General features: G+C 40.0%; 1 protein-coding gene across 1 annotated transcript; it reads right to left on the bottom strand.

Moving 5' to 3' along the window:
* Positions 1–1,058: 1,058 nt before the first annotated feature.
* Positions 1,059–18,896, bottom strand: TSPAN13 (tetraspanin 13). The gene is made up of 6 exons (XM_027639008.1): positions 18,770–18,896; positions 5,740–5,907; positions 4,635–4,715; positions 3,655–3,768; positions 3,232–3,342; positions 1,059–2,073 (listed from the first exon to the last, which is right to left on the bottom strand). Exons 1-6 carry the CDS (start codon positions 18,830–18,832, stop codon positions 1,999–2,001), a joined length of 612 nt encoding a protein of 203 aa, XP_027494809.1. The 5' UTR covers positions 18,833–18,896; the 3' UTR covers positions 1,059–1,998.
* Between the last annotated feature and the right edge of the window lie 5,046 nt (positions 18,897–23,942).

Here is a 23,942-nt window from a genome sequence, read left to right as displayed (position 1 = left end):
ATCTACCATATTTATGAAACCAGACCCACCCAAAACTAAGAACTAACAAAATAATCAGGAAAAAAGTCAAAACTGAGGCAGCAACATGGTATTATTTTAATTTTCATTAACTCTCTCCCTATGACTCTTCCTTGAATTTTTTACTGCAATGTACAAAATACACAGCCTGTCTCGACCAGGAAAATGAACTGTTCCTAAAGATAGCCACAAGATCATCACTGTCCTCTTGACATATACTGAGAACAGCTAATTGTTTAAAAAGGACAGTAACAGCAGGGGGTGGGAAAGCGCTGCATACACTTACTAAAGTGTAATGTAAGTCTAAGGGCTCTTAAGGTCTTTCAGCACAAGAGCTCTTACCCTGAAAGTGCAAGTATGTGCTCAAGCCAGATAACAGCTGGACAGGCACAGCAGGAACTTAGAGCAGCACCAGGAGGTGGCGCTGACCACAGATATTGAACCAGCTACACCTGAAGAGCAGCAGTTCTAGCAAGTTCCTGACATCCCTCTGCATTCAGGTTCCACTCTCCCCCTTCAAAACCTCAGAGATAATCCCTTCTTCAGGAGCACTCAGCCCGGGAAAGTCTGAAAATTCTCTGTTAGGTATGTATTTCAATTTCTTTTTGCCTCCTCTTCAGGATAAGGAGGCATCTCCCCAGTAAAGGGAGACTATGAGAACCTACTTGTGACTGCCCTCACTGGTTTCCTTTCCACCTCACTCAGGTGCTGTATTCCTTGGCAGAGGTCCGTAACAGTCTTCCCCTTTTCTTCCTGAAGAGCCGTCTATCAGGCTACAGCACCTGCCTACCACACCAGAAGCAGCAACTAAATGAAAGTGGAGCACAGCTCTGCAGTTCAGTGTGATTAGAAACAAATGGAACATTATGCAACTCAGGTGCTTAGATGTCTGCTGTTTCCAGCTGATGCAACACTTCTGGTACAGCCAGGAGGAGGGACCATACTTTCCTTCACCTCAGACAATACTTACTACATGGATAACATACTGTTCTAACTTGAATTCTTTTCTTTGTTATTATAAAACAAACTACTGGAAACCATCTTTGTTTGTTTGTTCTTTCTTTTTTACACATCATTCAATCTCTCATGAAATCAAGACTGTTATCTGGATGACAGAGAAATATACACTGCTGAGTTATTACAACAATAATTTTACACCATCCAAAAAAAGTAACTGTACAACAACTTTCCAGACATCAAGTTTCTTACATCAGAGATGACAGACATTGATTCCAACATTGATTGTGCAAATACCAGACTTCATTCACTTGTCAAAGAAAAAAAAGTTTCAAGTTAATCAGCTGCAGATTACATTCTCCTGGTTTTCTTCATTCATTGTTCTCATAGTGACAATATCCATTAAAATTATTTTTTATTTTCAACAAAATTCTAAAGCTACAGAAAGCCTAAACAAACAGGGAAGGGGAAGGGTGAAGACTACAGTAGTCATTAACATACATGTATGTGCACTACAGAAAATAACATCTTTAGCTTCTATTTTTACCTTAACAGGAAAATGGAGACAAAAAAGTTTACTAGAGTTCATCCTAAAACCTAGGCAAATCATACCCAACCATCCACCATACATTTTTATCATTTTAATGAGAATGCATGTGAATTTTTGTAATCAGTGAATACAGCAGAAAATACTTCTGGGTTTTTTTTTGACACCAGATAAGCCAGTAGTGCTATAAAACTCACTGTTTAGAGTTCACTGTATCAATTAACAAAGTCTCAAGAGAGTTATTTAACCAGCAGTTAAACTCTGCCCAGCTACTGAATGCACCCATCTACTTTAAGATAGAGATTCTTAGAATAAAAATAGCAAAAATTAAATATGAAAACTACACATTTCTTATGGAAATTAAATTTTATTTTGGGTACATGTAGAATTCCTATTATGGAGAAATATCAAACTATGGAGAATCAGTATTTTTAAGTAGAGGGTGCAGAGAGAAGATTCAGTCCTTTATAAGCTTATCAAAGAAATGCACTAGGGTTTGCACGGGGATCCTTTTGGTTCCTGTATCTATAAGTCAGCCAGACTCCCAGAATCTGAAAATACAAAACCAAAGATATCATTAGGCAGAGGGTCTCCACCTCATCTTCTATCAGTTTTACAAAATTTGTTTTAAACATAAGTTTAGGATATTTTACTGCTGCTAAAACTGTAGAGCCACACACCAGCTTTCTCAGTTAGAAACAAGAATGCACCTTCTCAGAAAAAAATTCATTCATGGCAACAGAGATAACAACAAAAAAAAGCCAACACTGTATCCACAATGCAATACAAAATATTACCTATAGTTATGTCTAGAGTTAAATTATTCTTCCCCTTCCCCAAATGATCAGTATTCACAAACCTGTTTTTAGTATAATGATTAACAAATCCTCCAAATTGTTTCATTTTACAGTTACCACTTACATGAGAAAAATAACTTCAGTTATTTTCAAATCTTGACATTCCCCAGATCACATCCCTCCTTCCCAGCAGCTTCACTTTTTTTAGTAGGGAAATTGAAGCCTGATATCAGAGTGATTCTGTATAACTTGCTGTATCTCTCTGGTTGCTGTAGTATCTACAAACCTTCTAAAAACTGCACTATGCAGCAGAAGGAGTATTTTCACATGCTCTACTATGGGGTCACAAAAGACATCCTCTGAGGATTTTTATACACTAATCAATAAAGCAAGTTATGTATCATCATGGTACTAAAGGAAAGAATCAAAGACCTTTTTTATTTTAACCTGTTTTTTCAATTCACTCATCCTGCAACTCTATCTTTGCACTACAGGTGGCACCAAAAACAAAAATCCTCAAAGACTGTGTGTTTGGGTGAGAGGGGAGTAGGTGGGAAGAAGAGGGAACAAGGTAAATAAAGCAATGGCACTCCTTTTGTTACTGTTGGAAAACAGTAAGCCTGAATAACTAACTTTCTGAAAAACTTAAAACTTTACAGCACTACATTTGAACATTGCTGTTTGTTGCCTAAATAACAGAGTTGCAAGAACATCTAGTGCTGAAAAAAGACAAACCTTCCTTTTGGCAGACTTAAGAGAGCTGATAGCCTTGAAAAATTTTACCTAATTAATTATTTGACTCCTGAGATAGGACTGAAATTTCCTGTAATAAATCCCCTAAAATTGATTGTTTCACAAAACAAAGTCTTAAAAGTCAGGGAAAAGCACTCCATTTTCTAACCTCCTACTCACCTCTGTGAAACTGAAGAAAAGTCCTATGCCTCCAACAAATCTCAGTACCATTCCAGAATATTCCTCTATTATCGGTGCACATGGTTTACACTGGCGAGTTCTAAAACAATCCTGTAGCAGATACAGAGAATTTCACTCCATTTTCTGATGACCCTTCATTGACTGACAGCATCTAATTTGCTCTAGAAGAGACTGCTAGCCACGGACAAACTCTAACAGTTTTAAAAGGCTCCCAAAAAGCAAGCAACCTGTGCAGGGTGCTCTGTGATTGTCTTTCCAGTAAATTACCAGAAGAGCTCGGTATCACTATAACAACTATTTTACACATTTGTAAAAGGCTGCTGTCTGTAACTATGAAAACAGTTGTAAATTTTTGAACAAAGTATGAAAATGTTATGTTTTTTTCACACTTGAAGAACTTACAGCTGCGCAGGTTTCATTCAGATGAAAAGCTCTAAATCCACAACAATTCAGATTTCTCTCAATATCTGTTCTTGCACTGTTGGTGTTATTCCATCCCACCTCTAGCAGTTCACTCTAGAAGGCATAAGCAAATACACATTATATTAGTTGAACTGTTCTGCACTGCAAACCAATATGAGGCCAAGCTGATAATGCTATAACTAAAACCTTCAGATACTGATGCTTAACAGGATAATATACTAAAAAATTACCTGAGTGCCCAAACAGCCTGTGTAGCTAATGAAATAACAGCACCTAACAGCAGAACATCCATGGGTATAATTAATTTTCTTTCTTTGTTTTTCCTAAACCCAACAAGAGCACTAGTAATGAGACATGCAATGGATTTAACTGGGACTGCTCAGACTTTAAACAAAAAGTGTGCTCACATGTAAAAGCCGATTATTCAGTCACCGTACCTTTGCCCACCTCTTATGCAGTAAGAATTAAGTCTCATACCACATGGAAAACTGTTTTACTCTCATACATAAGGGTCACCTCTGTTCCTAATGCAGTTACAACCTTTTTAGCTACACAAGAAGAATTCAGTGGCTTTATCACCTTTTCATTATAATTACTGTAGATTTCATTAGCTTATCTTAAATTGCTGAACACATGATATATTCAAGATACCATGCTGCTATACCTGTGACCATAAACCTAGAAAAGAAGCTTAAAATTAAATCAATTAAAAAAAAAAAACAAAAACAAAAAAACCACAACATCTGAAAGTCATTTTAGGACCCAGATGTATTTCTTTCTAGGTACCAGAGCCAAGCACTGACCAAAGTCTAGTCTTTAAGTAATAGGATAATGCTGATTTTCTTCAAATGCGCTCTTCCCATTTTGTAAAAGACTATATACAAAGATGTGTGCCTGTGTACATATGTATTTACAGTATTATGCTATAGATAAACTGAGAAATCAAGATACTTTCTTACCTGCTGGTCCTTGTTTAGTGCCAAACAGGCACAGGAGACAGAAAACTGGACAATAAAGACTAGCAGAAGAATAATCATGTACTGGAAACAGTAGTTAAGGATATACTCTCAAATTAATTTTGCTTTTATAACATATACATCTAATGATATTCAGTATTTCACTGGGTAAGTCTTTTGACACAAAAAAACTACAGAAGCAAATTCTGGCTGGATGTAGAAAACATGACCTAAATAATGTTCCCAGAACTCAATTACCATACATTGTCTCTTTTTGGCTACTACCACACATAGGTGGTTTTGCCGGGTTAGATGTTTCTTGCCTAGCAAGAAAACATCAGCAGAGAGGTTAATAAGAGGAGCTTTGAGAGGAGAATCTACAGCCAATTCCTCCAGTTTTAGAGACTCATGTTGTCATTTCAAAATATTTCACTTAAATAAAGTAGTAAAGAAAATATTTTTCTGGGTGTTATATATTCAGAACATTGCTTTTCAATTACATAGTCTTGTAATTAATTACAAAAAATAACTTTAGCCTAGATTTTAAAAGAAAAAAAAGCTAAGAGTTGCTCTTGGAACACAGCCTCACACACTTTTGTACTACTGCATCTGAAAACAACATAAAACAGAAAGAATAAACTTTGACATTAAAGATCACACTTTGAAAGTTGGGGATCACCTTCACAATTTGGTTGCTGTGCTCAGAGGCAGATACTTACCTCACACAATTAAGCTGTCTGTAAAGTGGAGGTCAGTACTCTTTCATAGACCGCAAACATTAAACATTAACAGTTCACATACTTTAGTTGTGTGTAGGACTGAGCACACAGTAAGAGGCACCTGTGACAATATAAGCCACCATAAAAAGCTGTCAAAAAATCACAATATGTGAATGCTATCTTCAGAGCACAGAAAAGGGAGGAAAAAAAGGAAGCTGAAATAAATTTAAACAGGAAGGAAGTCTAATTTAGACTGTACCTGACCAAAGTAAGATTGTGAATTTCTGTTCTGTTTCTGAAGCACATTCCCCATCAGTCTCAGCTGACCGAGCAGGCTGTTTACATGGCTTGAACCAAGCTGCAATCAATGCAATGCCTCAGAAGGATACAAAGAATAGCAATACTTGATGATGTTTCACCGCACCGATCAATCCAACTAAGGCAATAAAGAAGAGAAAGACTCCTACAGCAATTACCACTCCTACAACTCGGAAACTAGAAATGAGGCCAAAGCCGATTCCCCATGCCGCAATTCCAATCAGCAGCAGGCTCACCAGCTGGAGGGAAGAGAAAACACAAAGTTAGTCTGTGTATTAAAAGAGGCTCCTATACACAGATACAATTTTTTACATTAAAGTTGTTAGTAGAAAGGTACAATGTTTCTTTCCAGTGCAAAGAGAACAAGCACAACCCTAAACAAACCAATCTTCCACTTCGTTGCAGAGGTAATTTCAGTTCCAGATGTTTTAAGCCACACATATTCTTCAATACTGTTGATGTGGGACTGTAACAATTTAATCTACCTACAAGTCAAGCCATGTTGCACTACCTGTGACTGACTAGAGACACTAACCGAGATTATAACATAACTGACAAATAAGCTAAAAATCATTGGCCTTAATTCAACAGTTGAATGAGAATGAAAATTCCAGATGTTTTGTGAAACTAAGGCAGTGTATTTAAAGAAAATGGAATATACAGCTTCACAGCTCTTTGCCAAAACTAACCGTAATCAGGTATACAGCTGTATTAATTAACTGGGGAAGTTCTCACACAGTTCATGATATAACACAACAGTTAACAAGGTCACACAAAAATACTTTTTAGATCTGAATCTCAAGAACTTCATGCAGTAAAATAATAAAGGTGCCCTGTCTCTGCTACATATTTCTTCAAGAAAACAGTTCTACTATTAACCCAATCCTATTTTGACACCCAAAATACTTATGCTGTTTCCTTCCTTCTAAAGATGGTATTCAGGGAAGGCAGGCATAATCGGTTGCTGTTAGTTCACTGGGATTTATTGTTTATATGGGCAGGAAGCTCCAGCCTTTCCTGTTTCCATGCCAAAAAGCACAGAAGCAAAAAAAAAAAAAAAAATCTGAGATGAAAAGCTGAAGAGAAATCTGTAATGAGGTACAGCAGGAGTGAGGCAGCAGACAAAGCCAACCCAGATGTCCAATACATTCTCTGGTTTGAAAGAGACCTATGTGTAACACATCACTCATACACTCTCTGTTAAATGACACCAATTCAATATGCAAGTTTTAACTTTTTGGAACTCTGACCTCATAAAAAAATATCCAGAAGTTGTATAATTATTTAAAAAAAAACCCAACCCCCCAAAAAATAAAACAGTAAGTGCTTAGTCTAGTCCAGTTACTTGGCTTTATTTGATAACAGATGTAGAGCAAGCACTCGTACCTGCTCACTGGTTTCCATTCAAACAAGGCATATCTCATGACATTTTACTGCTTACCTAGAGGTGGGGGAGGGGATTAAAAAAAAATAGCCAATTTCCAATTTATCATTTCAGTATACTTACCTTACAGCTGGGCTTTTTTGTTGGTTTTAATGCCAAATACATCCACATATTTTTCACTTTAACTACATTTTGGAAGACTGAAGTATGCAATGCTGCTTTTGAAACATAGAAATCTAGGATAACATCAGGAAAGTTAGTAAAACAAGCTGAGATGTTCATCAAGATCAAAACCCGGGGGGGGGGCGGATTTTTATGTGTTCACACAGCAACACTTCTCAAAAAACTTTTTACCAAATGCCAGTAATCCACACAAGAAATTAAAGAGTCTGCAAGAACAAAAGTAGGATATTTGTCATACCTACACTTCTCTCAATACATGAAGAGACAAAAAAAAAAATTCAAAGGAATTGTTCAATACTAGCAGAGTTTTGGGATTATTTTACATTTGTTTCTCTTAAACAAAATGCCTTAATTGCCATGTTTATTTAGAACCAAAACAACAGGCCAAAGTGTCATGAATCAAAATTACAGAGGAGGAAGAAAAAAACCAAAACAAAGCATCTCGACTCTGACACACATAAATTTTCTGAATCCATTTTGCACAAGGCTATAAACTTTCTGATGTTAGTACATGAAAAATTAGCCTTGCTAAGCAGTTATATGTAAGACCTGCCTGTTCCCATCTATGCTCATCCACTTTATTTCATTGTCTCATTTCACTGGCAAGATTTATTTTTCCACGTAAGCACCAAAAACAAGCAAGCAACAAAAAGAAATTCCATAACCCAACTTCAAATCAAAAAATGCTGACTGACATCTCATGCTCTGCATCAACTTCTAAGCATTGAACTTGCATTGCCACTACACAGCTCTTCAAACTGTTATAAAAAACCTCAAAGGCAATGCCGAATTTTCACTTTATTTCACAAAGACCAGATGAAACTTTGTTCCTAATGATTTTCAACAATATCTTTCTGACAGAGTTGAACGTAAACCTTTACTTTTGACCAATTTATCTCCAGGATACCAAAACATGTATTTGTTCAGTTCTTTGCTTATCTGATAAGAGGTCCAAAACAATTAGATGAAACTAGTTTTATTCTTAAAATACTGGAATTAAAAGAAGAGACAAAATCTGTGCCTATAACACCTACTGGATAAACGCAGTGCATGAACTGCAGGGTACCAGTTCCTTCTTGCTGCTGTTACTCATCTCATCTCATATTAATCTGATGACATGTGCATGAAATTAGTCATATGACACTATAAGTTATTACCCTGTGGCACAAAAAGCTTTTCTAGTAGGAACAGTCATATACAGAATTGAGACCAGCTCGGGTTTTCAAGTGAAAAAAAAAAAAGCATCTCTGTTTTTTAAACACATTATTGAACCCCAAATATTCAGGAATCAGTTAAATGGCTTTGAAAAATAAAGTAACATAAAATAGTTTAGTTTTCCTTTGGATCACATTAAAGTTTTAGAGCCATCAGTCTCCTTTTCAAGTGCTACCTCCATAACACCAAGTCTGTATTTTTTCTTCTTTCACTTCACAAAGTTGTCCAATTTCTTAAAACATCTGGAAATTCAGTGTGATCACAGATCTGTGCTACTGGTCCCTGGTTGAAACTATATGAAAATGCTGTATCCAGTTAGGCAGATCCATGATAAGGATCAAAACCACTATTGGTTACATTATTGTTTTGCCACTTGAAATTGTGGAAAATTGACTCTGTGTTTCAAAACTGAAATGGAGACTGCAGGTTTACAAACCATTCCAGAAATGGATTCAATATTAAGTTCCTGACTCATCCATGTGTTGACTGAAAGATGAAGTTATGGTTATTCTCTTATTATCAGGTTTGGAATGGTCTATATGATTGTTGAGCAATAACTCTAGATAAAGTTTTATAATGCCATAAGGTGAAAAACTAAAGTAAATGCATGCAACTACAAACAGGAAAAACGTCTTAAGCTGTTTTGAGCACAAGTTTTACAAGTCTGTAAAACAATGCAAGGCTCATAGCATTAGACGCTGTTTAGCCACTAGAACTGACTATTCAACAGTGCTTATTCCAGTGTTTTGACACAAAAGGATTTAAATGCAGTATTTCTAAAAGTGAAGCTGCTAAGACTTCATAGTAAAACATACTTGAAACAAAGAGACCCTAACTACTAATTTTGGGCTGGAAGTCAGCTTAAAGAAGACAGAAGTCTTCTATCAACCTGCACCTCAGGAAGTCGTCCATCATCCCCACATCACCATTGGCCAATCAGAGCTCAGATCAGTCCAGCAGTTTAATTACCTTCGGCAGCCTCATCTCCTCGGATGGTAAGATTGATGGAGAGATAGACAACAGGTTAGGAAAGGCATATAGAGCTTTTGGAAAACTCCATAAAAGAGTTTTGTGAAATAAACACTTGACGAAAAGCACAAAGATCAGTGTTTACAGAGCCATTGTGCTGTCTACTCTCTTATATGGTTCCAAATCATGGGTCATCTACCGCCACCACCTGCGACTCCTAGAACGCTTCCATCAACGCTGCCTCCGAACAATTCTAAACATCCACTGGTCAGATTATGTGACCAATATGTCTGTTCTAGAACAAGCAGCAGTCACAAGTATTGAGACCATGTTGCTGAGAACACAGCTGCGCTGGGAAGGACACGTCTCCAGGATGAAGGACCACTGCCTCCCTAAGATCGTGCTCTGTGGTGAACTTGCCACTGGCTGCCGCAAGAGAGGAGTCCCGAAGAGGAGATACAAGGACTCCCTGAAACAACATCTCAGCCTTGGCCACATTGATCAACATAACTGGTCTACTCTGGCCTCCAGTCGGGAGGTCTGGAGACACACCATCTATAACGCTGCTGTTTCCTTTGAGAAAGCATGCAGGATCACTCTCGAGGAGAAAAGACAATGCAGAAAAAATCATGTCTTGCTGATACCGTCCAAGGAGTCTTTCTGCTGTGCCTTTTGCAACCGGACTTGTCTGTCTCCCATTGGCCTTTTTAGCCACCAGCGTGCTTCTAACAAATGTGGGTAGAGCCCTTCCCAAATCTTTGTTCGTGAAGCCTAGCCACGAATGTAATGTACATTCTAAACGTACAAGCTTTACCTACATACAAAGAGGTCAAATATTTCCACTAAATAAGGGAAAAAGGACTCTCTATGGAGCTTTTGAATGTCACATTTTATTTTACTGAGACCACATTTCACAGCACCAGAAGTCCCTCAAAGTAATCAGTCTCATCTTTGGAAGACTGAAGTACATGTGAAACTCCATTTTACCTATAAGAATTTACAAACATAAAGCTAGCTTTGGTTACAAACACTTCAAATATTTGCTTGATATATCTACCAGAAATACATGAAATCACAGTCCAGTTTTTAGTGATTAGGGCTGATCCAGTTTCCCACAGGAGTCTCACTACTAAGTGGAAAAGGCATGGGTTGGAGAAATGGCCTGTTACACCGGATGGCAACAGGGACCGCCAAGCTTAAAGGGCAATAATCAATGGCTCAGCATCCAGCTGGTAGAGGGTAGGAAGCACCACAAGGGCTGATACTATGACCAATATTATACAGTATCTTCATCAACAACCTGAGCATAAGACAAAATGAATCCTAAGAAAATTTGTGGATGATACTAAACAAGGAAGAGTGACTGACAACTCAGAGGGACCTTGATAAACCCAAGGAATAAGCCAACAGGAATCTCATGAAGTGCAAAATTCTGCTCCTGGGGTGCTTCAGTGGAGCCTGGGATCAGACTGGTTGAACAACAGCCTTACTGAGATAGATCTGGAGATCAAACTGGTTGCTGAGTACGAGCCAAAAGTCAGTTCTCACTGCAAACAGGGAAAGCCAAGGAGTGCAATCAAAGGAAACTCAATGCTAGTGAGACTGAAGCTCATATACTGTGTTCTATTTCAAGCCTCCCAGGTTGAAAAGGAATTTGAGAGCCTGATAAGAGTCAAGAAAATGGCCTGGAGCTTTGAGGATGAGAAGCAGGTGATGGAGCTGGGTTTGTTCAGCCTGACAAAGAGGCAGCCTGGGGATAATCAAATAGTAACTGAAGCTGCAGGCACACTACACAAAAACCATGGAGGCAAACTCTTCTGGGTATCACAAGTAACAGCTTGGGAAGTTCGGACTGCACATCAGAAACATTTGCAAGGTGGTTTGGTGCCTCACTCAGAAAGCTCATAATCTGTGCTCTAGGAGGTTCACAAGATTCCACAGACTATGCCACAGCTGGCAAGACAGTGTTATTCATAAACCTGCTCTGAGCAGGAGCCTGGACTGATAAGCCTCAAAAGTCCCTTCCAACCAACACTCCCACACATCACAGCCAGCTTTTCCACATGGAGACTCTGCCACTCTCCACATCAAAAATCAAAGTTGCAACAGGCAGATAAGAGATGGATTTAGCTCTGACAAAGGACTGTTCAGTACCTTCTAGCTCACTACATAGCTCCTAAATCCTGTATCAACAAAGCACCTTCTTACAATGAAAGGAAGTCTCTCACTAAAAGAGCAATGAATGATTCTCCAGAAGTACTTACACACCTTCAAAAACACAACAAGTCTTGTTCTCAGAAGTGATTTAAAAGGTCATATTCACTTAAGGCACATTCACACAGAAAACCAACAGGTATTAAGAGCAAAAGAATTTACAGTAATCTCAAACTGGAGTAATTTGTGTACAGGACGATGCTAGAACAACATACTGTCCACAAACCAGAAAAGCAGCCCAGAGCCACGGGAAGCATATACACGTGGAGGGGTGACAGTATTTTAAAAATTTAACATCCTCATTTACTATGTACTATCTCCTTCATCAATATAAACCCTAGCAACCTTACTTAAAAAGCACACATGCAAATAGAGGCAAACACATCCATATAAACTCATAAATTTGAAATTAAGAAAATGCTTTACCAGAACAAACCTATAGATAGCACAAATCCTAAGTGAAGATCAGTAGTTTTCCACATGAGACAAGAGTATTTCTTCCTTGGAGTCAAAAAAAAAGAAAATCAAGCATATTGTCATTAGACAAAATGTTACTACCATGTCACTATCTGTACAGGGAAGATTTTAAGGACTGTGAGTTCAAGATGAGAGGAATGGAGCAGACTCCACTTTAGGGGATTTCCTTTTTTTTTTTTTTAATAATACAGATATATACAAACATTTGAACTTCAGAGATGTTTCAAAAAAAACAACAAATCTAATAAATCTCCTAATTTGCTATACTCTTCAAGTTCACTTGTGCACATAGCTCTCATTTCCTCACTCCTAGAAAAAATGTATTTCTCTTCACACATACCCTTTGTATACTTATGTACAAGCTTACAGTCTAAATTACAAAAAGAAACCAAGATATCAACACATGATTTCTCCAGACAATGCCATTGAGAAACAATTCAAATGCAAAAACCGCTTTGTCCTTCCCACAACAGTAAGCCACCAGAAAATCTGCTGTTTTGACTAACTGGCAACTTTTTGATATTTCAACTAGCTTGGACTGCTGGCTAGGAAGGAAGTCATATGCAGAAGTTCATGTTCCCACTGCTTTCTTACAGCCTCAGCCCAAGGAGGTAAAAACTGCATTTCAGAATTTAAATTTCATGAAATACTGACTCACCATTCCCAGGTAATGAGATTAGATAGCATTTATACTGGTACCAACAATGGAAATATTTACAGAATAGCTGTTAGGCTGGATATGGAACAGGAACTAAAAGCAGAAAGATTACACAGATGATGAAATACATCCTCCCTAACCTCCCTCTCCATATGAACATGTAAGTTCATATTTCACTACTTTTAAGGAAGCTTTAAAGTTTAAACCTCAAATGGCATAAATATTGAAAGTAGAGTTGTTTCCACCGCTCTCCCCTTTAACTTGGCTGTTTCTGCACAGCCACAGAGAATCAATGAGAGAACAGAGAAGACAATTCTGTTTCCCTGCACTTCTTCATCTAAAAACATCACATTAAAACAACAGGAAAACAACAGTATATGGTGGTGTTCCTTTAGCAAGTTAAGACTACGTTAAAATGGTTTCTATCACAGCTGTAAGCTACTTAACCTGTAAGCAATTTTATCTCCTTACAGTATTTCTTCAGCTCTATTGCAAGGAAAAGGAAAGCTCTGGTATCTCCAAAGGGTTTCTAACAGAAAGCAAAATCTACTACATGACTTACTTAAAGGAAGAGTGACCAGTAGTCTGGTTACTGAACAACCTTGAGACACGAAGTGTGAAAAAGCAATTTATGTGAAAGGCAGCATTCCTGACTCTTATCACAAAAGCCTGTTCTTTCAGTTTCAGGCCCAGTAAAGAGTTATGTTATTGGCCATGTAACTACTTTCATGCTATAATGTCAGTGAAATTTAACTGTTTAATATTCCCTGGTCTGTGGAAACCAAAGCTTTTCACTAAGTAACAACTGTCTCCTAAAATGCTTACTTGCGTTTTCGTATTTGTTTTTGGTTTTTTTTTTAAGAGGCTGCAAAATGTTTTCACAAAAGTCTGGTGATCCCACAGATCCTTCTTCCATACATATATCTCCCTCAACACAAAAACACTACAAAGAACACAACTAATGATGTACTACAAGGCTACTATAGGGCATTCAAAGGGCTTTTCAATAACTGCACTGGTTTTAAGGTGTCTATCATCTGCACCTCTCGGCTGAAAAGATCAGCAGTATCAAACCATACCATGCTCCATATTGCCTCCTTCTCTGTGCCCTGTCATTCTCCTGTTCCTTCCCTAAGGACAGTCTGCCTTCATAGCTCTAAATGCTACTGTGCACTGTGTGCAAGACAAATGAGAAACCAAAAACCACTCCTGGGTCTACAGACTCAGTACATGACTCAGTTCTGAGATGCCACCACAAACTGTTGTCCTTTGGCTATAAGATGACACGTGGTGTAGCTGAGGGGATTCCCAAGCACTGGCAAAACATTTCCCAATGTGTATTTGTAATTTTGCTGTACTCTTATGTGTTCTCAAGCGTGAGCATAGAAACCTTTCCAAAATGCCAAGGAAAACAAAACCCATCGACCTTCCTTGCCAAATACCTGGCAGCTTCTGTACCACTGTTTTATTTACATGTCCAGGTTAGATAGCAGAGCTTATACTGCCGCCTTCAACCCGTCCTTGAGAGCAACAGAAATGGCTCCAAAGCAACCCTGTCCCATTTGCTGAGCATCCAGTCATGATGCTGAGCTAGACCAGCACAGCACTGGCTGGTGCTGGGGCCAACTCTTGATGCTGCACTCCTAAATGCTGACTGCAGACTATCAGACAGAGCAAACAGCAGCCTATTTACTTCTTACAGCCAAAAGCAAACTTACACAAACCAAAACAGAACTGCACTCAGAGACCACAGATCCACTTACCACTGTGAAAGAAATTGCCACTTGAGGCAAGAACTGTGTTTCTCTTATTCCTGGCTGCCTGTACCTGGCTCCATCTAGCCACTACCTTAGTCAGGAATTATCTGATAACACAGAGGACAGTCACACTCTCTTTCCCCAGGAAAACTCAGATGTTCACCCTGCCTCTTAACACCAGGTTTCCCCTATGCAGCAAAAAGACAGAGCAGACAGATTTGCATGGAAGATGTAACATGGTCACTCCTCTGCATTAGGAACTCTGCATGTAAGACAAACATTACAAAAAACCCTATGAATTAAAAACTCTATTAAAATCTTCAAGACCACGTTGGCTGGAGCCTTCAATAACCTGGTCTAGTGGAAGGTTCCTGCTTATGGCAGGGGGATTGGATCTACATGGTCTTCCAACCCAAAAAAAGTCTATGATGCCAAGCACACGTTGTGTGACAATCTGAGAATTTCTGTACTCATGTTTGCATATTCCCATAATACCAGTAAAGCAATTTTGATAAAGAGGGTAGAAAGTACAAATGCACTTTCACTAATTACAGCACCCAGAGAACCAGAGGCAGTGACAGGGGGGAAAAAAAAAAGAAAAAACCCCCAAACTTTCAAGCACAATGCTTTGACAATGGATGCAAAAACCAGGACACTTAATAGGCAAATAAAAAAGTTTCAGAGAGCAAAGTAATATAAAAAGAAAATTACTTTGATAAGTTACTTTCTAGCACTAAGAGGAAATGTGGATGCTTTTGGGGGATGAGCTTTGTGCTAATAAAAATGGTGTTCTAATGGTACAGGTACCACACATTTTACTTTAAATCAAGTGGTTGCTCTAGGTATTAGAAAAACTGAAAGCCTGCTCATCAAAACAAATATGAGATGTTTACATACTGACAACAAACATTTCATGTTTGGTACTGCAGCAAAAATTAAGTAGTTGCTTGGGTGACAAAACCAGCACACAACATACAAATGAACTGTATCTTTTTAATATATATTTAAATATTTAATCTTGTGGCCCACCTACCACTTCGATCTTTCACCGCTAGATAGGACTTGGAAATTTCCCTTTCCTCTCTGAAAATCTGATTTGAAATTGGATATTAACTGTTCACACTTAAACACAATTACTGAAGACTTCCTTGGAAGGAACACTGTCCTGAAATCCTTGTCTAGTTAAAGCGAGCAAATATCTACTTCAAGTGAGCATTTAGAGTTCTCATACCTGGAAGATTAGAAGTCTTCAGCTGCCAATACATCCTTGAATTTGGATTAATTTTGCAGACAGGCACTTTTAGCAATTTGTATAGATTTTCCATTTGATGAGAAATGTAGATATGACCGAATAAATAAAGACAAAATTGCTCAGATATCCAAAACTATTATTTTAAAGGTCCTTGTATACCTTACCTATATGTAAAGCTTTATTCCAGCAATATACGTCATTATATGCACAGAGTCAATAAACAGGCTCAATTTTTTTTCTTTACTCTTCCTCTACCCATAAGGAACCATATTGAAGTCAGTAAGGCCCAGTATAATGCCAGAATATAAAATAAATTTAAAAATAGAATCAGGGCTTAAGGACATTAACTTAATCCAGAGAAGAACCAAAAGCCATCAGCAAAGTAACATCTGAAAAAAACATTAAGTGAGCAATAAGGTTACTGGGTTTCTGGTTTCTTGCCTTAAACCAGTAACTTCTTTCTGCCAGGACATATATTTTTACTGATGTACTACTATAAAAACTAAAACAAGACAGCACTTAAAAAAAAGAAAAAAAAAAAAAAGCTCCAATATAACATCCTATCCTAGGAGTGTTTTGAAGAAAAGCAAAATGTAAGCTGTAACCCCCAATATACAGTTCTGAGGTTTAATTCATTCCAAGCATGTCATACAGACATTAGTGCTGGCTAAAAAAACATTTAAGAAGCGTTACCTATCCCTTCTTACTCCCACTACTCCCTTCTCACCACTTATTAGTGAATTAACATTGTTTAAAAAGATGACGAAGTAATTGGTCTGATTGCCTTTCATATTTCTTTTCCAGTTGAGAGAAAATAAGCCCATGATTCAGTGTGCTGTTGTAACCCAAGTCTTGTATTTTTGAGTTTCTGTCTAACCAAGGAACAGAGAAGCCCACACATTTTACTAGATCAACCCACCAGGCCAAGTAAGCACCTTAAATATTATTTCTGCAACTCTGAATTTAAAAGTGTTAGTCTTTTAACTTGTCTGTAACTTATAAACAAGACTAGCAATAACAATTGGATATTCTAGTAACTATCATTCAAAGAAGTCATTCCTTCTCTTCAGTAAAAATATATGTTCTGTACAGGTCAAATGGCAGAATACCAAGTGACACCCACAAAAGTAAATTCTACTCATCAGAGCAAGACTGAGATCACAGGTGCATTGTACAGGTATCACAGACAGAACCAGAGAGGTCCGAAAGATCAACCCACCCTTGCTGAGGCCAAATATACCCAGAAGACCTGGCAGACTCCTGACACCTGGTTAATATATGGCTGTAGGAATTAAGTGATGGAGTCTTTCAACAAAAACACCTGCTGTGCATAGGACAGTACAATGAGATTCGTGCACTTATTATACGAGAAAGAACGAGATTTCTCTCACTCTTCTGTCACTCAAGGAATAACAACGATAATAACAAAGGAAGTCTTGCATTAGCCTCTTGTTTGTCAAAAAGTGAAATTGGGATGGGACAATCCAACTGTAACCCACCCTTTGGGACTGGAAAATCCCACAAAAAGTTGATCACGATGCTCAGGGTCCCTTTCAATCTGGGCCATTCTATGATTCTAACTCAGCTGCAATCATGACAGTATACATACCCTGAACTTACCTTCAGCTATAGATACCAAACAACACCATGCCTATCTGTTCACCTTCATTCTGGCTGGGGGTAGCATGGGCAACAGAAAGTATCACAGGATTCCAGCTGACTTTTACAGTGGGTAGGCTGGGCTGCCTAAGTATGCTTTTTCAGGGATATATTCCACTCTGCAAGCTCCTTCAAGGAAAGAGGACAAGCAGTAGTGCAGCCTCTCCTACATAAAGGTTTCTGTTCTGCTCTTTCCTGAGGAAAGGGGAGGGTCACCTCATACACCAAAGAATATAACAACAACTAGCTATGGCTTCAGCACAGGCACTTCTACATCCATTCATGCTTCATCCTGGGGATCACCATCAGGTCCAGTAAACACCAGCTGTTCTGTTTGTTCTGATGAATGGCATTAGACCTGTTTGTTCTCCCCTCTTGCCTTCAGTCGAGATCAGGAAGTGATTTTGGAAAAGCACCGACAGAACTGCCCACAAGCACCGGCTGGCCCCAGTCTCAGTCTGCTGAAAGTCATCCCCAAGCACAGTTGTTAACTTGAAACTTTAGAGGACATACTACCTCTCCAGATGTGCTGTGAGAGGAAGCCATTACACTTACTCCTGTTTCTTCCTATTTCTGTGTCATTTAAAAATAGACAGTGAGGAGAAAAAAACCTCACAGCTATACCACAACTGGAGATTTTATTATTCTCTGTTGAAAATAGGTCCTCCAACATGCTGGAACAAAACCAGGCACCTGTCTGGAGCTCCTCAGCAGGTCAGTTATTTCAGTTTAACATACGACTTTTTCCCTCCCTCTCACGTATGTTCCCACCACCCAAAGCCGGACTTTGCTGCTCCCAGGTCCATCCCAGGGGACAGCGGGGGGGGGGGGGGCCTCGGGGCCTTGTGACTAACCGAGCTGCACTTATGTCGGCGCTGCTCCCTGGCTGAGGAATAACAAAACAAACCCTTCTCTGCCTCACGCCTGGATTGCTGCAGCGCCCTTTCCAGATGGAGAAAAAGGGCATGGGTGGGCCGGGCCCTGGGGCCGCTCTTTCCGGGAGATGAGACACCCCCCCCCCCGCCGCCCCGGGCGGGCAGCGCTCCCGGACCGCCCTGGATTTTGATCCTGAGAAGCCACGTCCGCGAGGTGACAAAGCTCGGCCTAACCGCTGTCACCTCCTCGCACACACCACCCCCATCCCATTCCATCCCATCGTCCCGAGACGGAGGCCGCGACCGAGCGGCGGCCGCGCCCCGGAACGCCCCCAGCCCCACAGCCACGGCCCGCCGGGAGAAGCGCGGCGAGCCTCCCTTCCCCACCCAGCGGCGGAGCGAGGGAGTCCCCGCCGGCCCGGCCCGGCCCGGCCCGGCGGAGAGCGGCGGGCACGCACCGTGTAGAGCAGGTTGAGGGCGCAAAGGCAGTTCTTGGAGCAGGCGAAGCCCCCGCACGCCATCGCGACTCCACCACCGGCCCCGCTCGGCAGCTCCGCGGCAGCGCTAGGAGGCCGCAGCCCCGCCCCCGGCGCGCGCGGGTGCGGCCGCAGCAGGTGAGCGGCGCCCGTTGATTGGCCGCCGCCGGGCGCAAAGGTAAATGTATGCAAATGTCGGCGGTGACGTCACGCCGCCGGCCTCTCTCCGGCGGCGCCGCGATCCCGCTCCGCGATCCCGGGCGGGCCCGGCGCGTCCCCGGGGGCGGGAGCGCGCCACGTTCCCCGCTGTTGTGACGACACACGCCTGGGCCTCGCCCCCTCCGCCCCGCCGCGCCCCCGGTCCCGCAGCGCCGCCTGCCCCGCGGCCACAGCTGCGTGCGCTGCCTGCGGGTCGGAGCGTTCCGTACGGGACACGGGCGGTTCCTCGCGGCTCGCTCGGGGCGGCACGTACCTACAGTCGATGGCCTGTGGAATCTCGAGGAGACATCCAGGGATTTACTTGTGCAGGCCGTGAAAGTGTTCGGAGTGCTGTTAGTTTTACCAGCTAATCACAGAATCATCAGGGTTCTAAGAGACCTTTAAGGTCATGAAGTCCAACCAGCAACCTAACACTACCACTGTCTGCTTATTTGTATTTTTAACATTTTTTTATTTACCTTTTTTTTACTGAGTCGTGTTTTCAGTGTGCTTCGTTACATGTTTAAATCTGTACATTTCCTTAATTTGAGGGTTAAATATTTTCACTTACAATTATTTCACTTTACAAAACCGTCTATCAGTAATTTCCTGCTATTCGGTACCTAATTCTTATTGCTGTTCTCAATAGGCTCGAGTGGTGTCCCTCTTTGCTAGAACTCTCCAAAATCCTGTCTCCGCAGTCACCATGGGCTGGGCTCTGCTGGATGATGCTTTATAATAGCTACAATAAATTTAATAACTGACAGCTATTTCAACATGGACATGTGTTGCAGGATTAATGTCCAAGACAGTTTCTTATCTTTTCTGCTGGGATTCACAAAGAGACAAGGAGACACGTGTTTCTCACTTGGGATGTCTGTAGGGGTACATCGCACAGTAGTTTTACTTTATCGGGGTTTGGTGTCAGAGAAGAAGTTGGGATGGTCAGTTCCTAGTAAGCAGAGGAAGCTGCATCTACTTTCTGATAAATTCACAACAATTCTTAATAGGAACTTGTCATCAAAACAGTTCAAGGAGGAAATTCCAAAAGCATTTTGTTTTCTGTAATTTGGCTGGCCTTCATCTGCTAAGGGAAGCCCCAGCAGGCAAATAATCCTTGCCAGCAGTGAGACAGAGAGTGGTTGAACAGCAGCTTTGTCTTTCCTAGTCTGTCATTCAGATCTTTTGTTTTTCTTTTTTTATTTTAAACATGTTTTTTCCATGCTCTTTGATGTTTTGCCAGACTTCTGCAATTAAATATAACACACTTCTTTTTCTCATGCCATAGCAAACACTCATTTTTTTACTGATGTATATCTACCTCTCAGCTGGTAGACAGGCAACAAATTAAAATTCTCCAATATTTGTGACCACAAATTAAATCTGAATGCTCAACAGCTGCTGAAGTTTTATGTATGTTTGTTTCTAAACTTGACAGACGCAGACTATCCCTACTGCTGAAGTTTTGTGAAGTGACAGGAGGAGTTAAAAATCTGTTGGTTTGTTGGGGGTTTTTTTCACCTTGATAATTAAACTGACTTGATGTTGTGGCTAATTTGGCCTATTGGAAATGCAGATTTAATGACTGGAACTACTGCCTTTACTGGTCCATGCTTCTGATCTTTTGGGCCCAAATCTGGCAGAACATAAACCCAGTATAAAGTCATTTGGTTCAGTGCAATTTTACTGGCTGTTTTTAATTTTTTTGAAAATACCAGTTTCAGAAATTCTTTGATGTCTACTCAATAGGAAAGACTATCTTGAGCGTATACCCGTTCCTGAACACAAGAAACCATCAGCATATCAAATGTTTTTGTTGGATTTTGTTGCAAATGCTCACGTCTAAAGTTACTGTACCATTGTTCCTTTGGTTATAGTGCTGAATTATTCAATATTATCATCCGCTGCCCTTAGTCTTAGGAGATCTCTTTCACAGTTAATTATTAAAAGATATACCTCCACTTTTTTAATTAATGCTGGTGTTTCCTATTAAGGGACCCAGCTCCTACAGCCCTTTGTGTGTGGGAAGTACCTCTTACATGTTTCCTATTTCATGTTCAGGTAGGCATCGAACTATGTCTAATGCAACTTGGTTCATACCCACCTCTGACCATAAACTCTGAATTTATACCAATTCAGCTGGTATAAACAAATCAAAGGCTCCAATTAAGTAAATAGAGCTATGACAAATGAATGTAGCAGGGGTCTAGTTCTCCCTCCCACACCCCCTTCCAATTTTGTTTACAAGTTATGGTACAAATTTGGATTTAGAATAATACTTTTGCTGATACAGCAGTCATCTGTGCTGACTGCTGTAGTTTCTGATAGTGGTTAGGAGTACATCTGTGCTCCTATTCCACATCAGACTTCAGTACTTAGCTTGTATTTTGGCTGGAACTAAATTGGCTTAATTCTTTTAAATGGCTAATTATAATTTATTAGTTATGGAAAGAGTCTCCTAGAGTTGGAAGGAAATCTTTCTCCCACTGTAGGGAAAACATAGATAGTGTTTATTTGATTTTTTTTTCAGGTTATTTAAATAGCTGGCCCAAGTGAGGATTCTAAGTGTTTGTCTCCTCAGCTTTTGTATCTCCCATCTGTTACATGAATTCAGAGCTGCCAGACATAACCAAGAGCAGAATACGCCTTCTCCTTTTCTTCCCTCACTTTCTTTTTTGATGCTTGTTCTCTGCTTCCTTGCACAGTCTTTGTTCTCCTGACCTTCTCTGGTGTGTTTCAATGGCACTGCTGGCAACAGGAGGAGCTACAAACAGCGTGAATTAGTCTTTCTTTCATGGGAAACTGCAGCGGGGGGAGAGTACACTGGGCACTTGTAATGCTGCTGATGTGCACTTACAAGTCAGTACAAAAAGTAAACGCTCCTGCAAAGGGAAAGGGGAGTGAAAACATAGAGTTACTGGGTCTCAATGCTGGCACACTTTTTACAAGTCAGAAAAGCTTCAAATGAAGTCGTTTGGGTAGTTTACACTTCTTTTCCCGGTAAACTCACATCAGCTACATTGGGTTTAGGAGGTTTTCTGCATGGGGCCTTCTGCTGAAACAATGTGAATGCAAACTCAGCTTGTAGGCAAATCTTTTCTGTTTCTGTAGCCTGTGACCCCATGATTGCTGCTGGTTTCTGTTGTTATTATTATGTGTGTGAAATCTTAAGGTCTGTATCACTTCTGAGGCGCAAGCTTGAAATGTAAAGGCTCAAATATATACAAAATTCTCCTGAAGTATATACATTGTCTTAAAATTAAGAATGTGTGACCTCCTTTCTTTCTCTCTACTATTATGGCGTGTCTGAAACTGTGATTGAAACGTTGTTTGCAGAAATTGATTTTTATCACTTTATTTTTCCCAGGTTTACAATGAGTTGTTGACAGCACTTTGAGTATTTTATTTCACTCTTTGTTTTGCAAAGTCATTTTTCTTTCCCTGTTGTTTGTATGAAGTCTCTCATGCACATCAAAATCAGGGAGGGGGAAAAGAGGGTTAAAAAAAGCCAGTTGTTTCTATGAGTAGTATTTATTGTGTACAGTTGACATATTTAGATGTTAGTTTTGAGATGAATAGTGTATACACACAAAGGGGCAGGGTTTCAGCTGGCTTAACTTGGAGTAAATAAAGGCCTTATCTTACCTTTGCAGTTGACCGTTAAAGTATGTTCCTGTCCCTGGGCCAGTTAAATATGTCTGAAGTTTGATGACAACTGTAGAATCTGTCAGCAAAGTCTGTGAAGTAAAATGCTGTTTGTCATCAACCGTGTCTCTCAATGGATGTAGAGTTACCAAAGTCCTGTCATTTGTTGTGTCGTTGAACAGGGAAATCTGAGTCATCTCAGTCACCTGAACCGCCTCAGTTTTTGAGTCATGTCAGTTAGTCACCTTAGTTGTCAGTAACCTATGACTGAATATACGGAGTCAATAAAACATACACTTGAAATGTTATCTGCAGTAACAATCGAGATTTTTTTTTTTTTAATTCAGCACAAATGTCCTGTGGATAGACCGCAGTTATTTCCTGATGTATTAGTAATGAATTGGCTGTGCCATGTTGTTTCCATGCAGTCATGACGTCCTCCCTGCTTCCTGGAACGAAACCAGTTCCCAGCACTGCTGTTGCGCTTGTGCCATCCCATCCTCCACCTTAAAGAAGCCCTTTCTGGCACCAGGCAGTGAGGAATAGCATGGGTAAGTGTAGCTGTTGGGTTAATCTTTGCTGTCTTACAGGTTGACACAAAGGTGTTGTGGTGGTGTTTCATGATTACGAGCCAGACACGATGGAGAGACAAGGCAAGCATACAGAATAAACTTGTGTTGTTTGGATTGGAGGTACTTCTCTGCAGAGAAGAAAAAATGTACAAAATTGTTTAGCCTTTTTTTTTTTTTTTTTTTTTTTAGTGCAGTGGAGCATTGTAGATTGAGAAAGGGAAATTAGGACAGGAAAATAGGCCATTTAAGTACCGTGGCTAGAGCAGTCCACAACTAGGTCAGAAATTAGCTCCTCCAAAAGCACAAAGGCATAGCACATGTTCAATTTAATAAATCTAACAAGTGGTTACAAAGGAAATAACAGTTTGTTCATCTTTGCTCTTGGAGAGACAGATAATGAATCTGTTCTTTGGCAAACTTTCTGACCAAAATCCAAATGGCATAAAGCTCTCGCATTAAGCCTGGGAAATTAAACTTCTATTAGAAAACTACCTAGAAGAGAGACTCATTCAAGCAAAAGCAGTTACAGGCAAGTGCAAAACTGTTGCTCTGGATGGAGTGTCCAGATTTCCAGTCTTGCATTTTAAGCCTTTCTTTATGATTTCCACCAGATCTACCATGGAGTGTAACAACAGCATGTCTATTTGTTAATTCAGTTGATGCCCATGTCTTTTGATTGTCTCATGAGTAGCACTTGCCAGACAAAATATAGGCTTGTTTTTTCCCTCTAATGTTTACAA

The sequence above is a fragment of the Corapipo altera genome, unplaced genomic scaffold, assembly GCF_003945725.1.
Source record: "Corapipo altera isolate COAL_440 unplaced genomic scaffold, ASM394572v1 44, whole genome shotgun sequence".
Classification (NCBI taxonomy): Eukaryota; Metazoa; Chordata; class Aves; order Passeriformes; family Pipridae; genus Corapipo; species Corapipo altera.
The sequence above is the reverse complement of the archived record's forward strand: the minus strand, read 5'-3'. Positions and strand labels throughout refer to the sequence as shown.

What these genes read in the sequence shown, in the direction of transcription:
- TSPAN13 (XM_027639008.1), bottom strand. Translation starts at nt 18,832, where the DNA reads ATGGCGTGCGGGGGCTTCGCCTGCTCCAAGAACTGCCTTTGCGCCCTC. An exon ending in CACTAAACAAGGACCAGCAG is followed by an intron (nt 3,769 to 4,634) that starts GTAAGAAAGTAT and finishes TATGCCTTCTAG; the next exon opens with AGTGAACTGCTAGAGGTGGG. An exon ending in TTTTCTTCAGTTTCACAGAG is followed by an intron (nt 2,074 to 3,231) that starts GTGAGTAGGAGG and finishes TTGTATTTTCAG; the next exon opens with ATTCTGGGAGTCTGGCTGAC.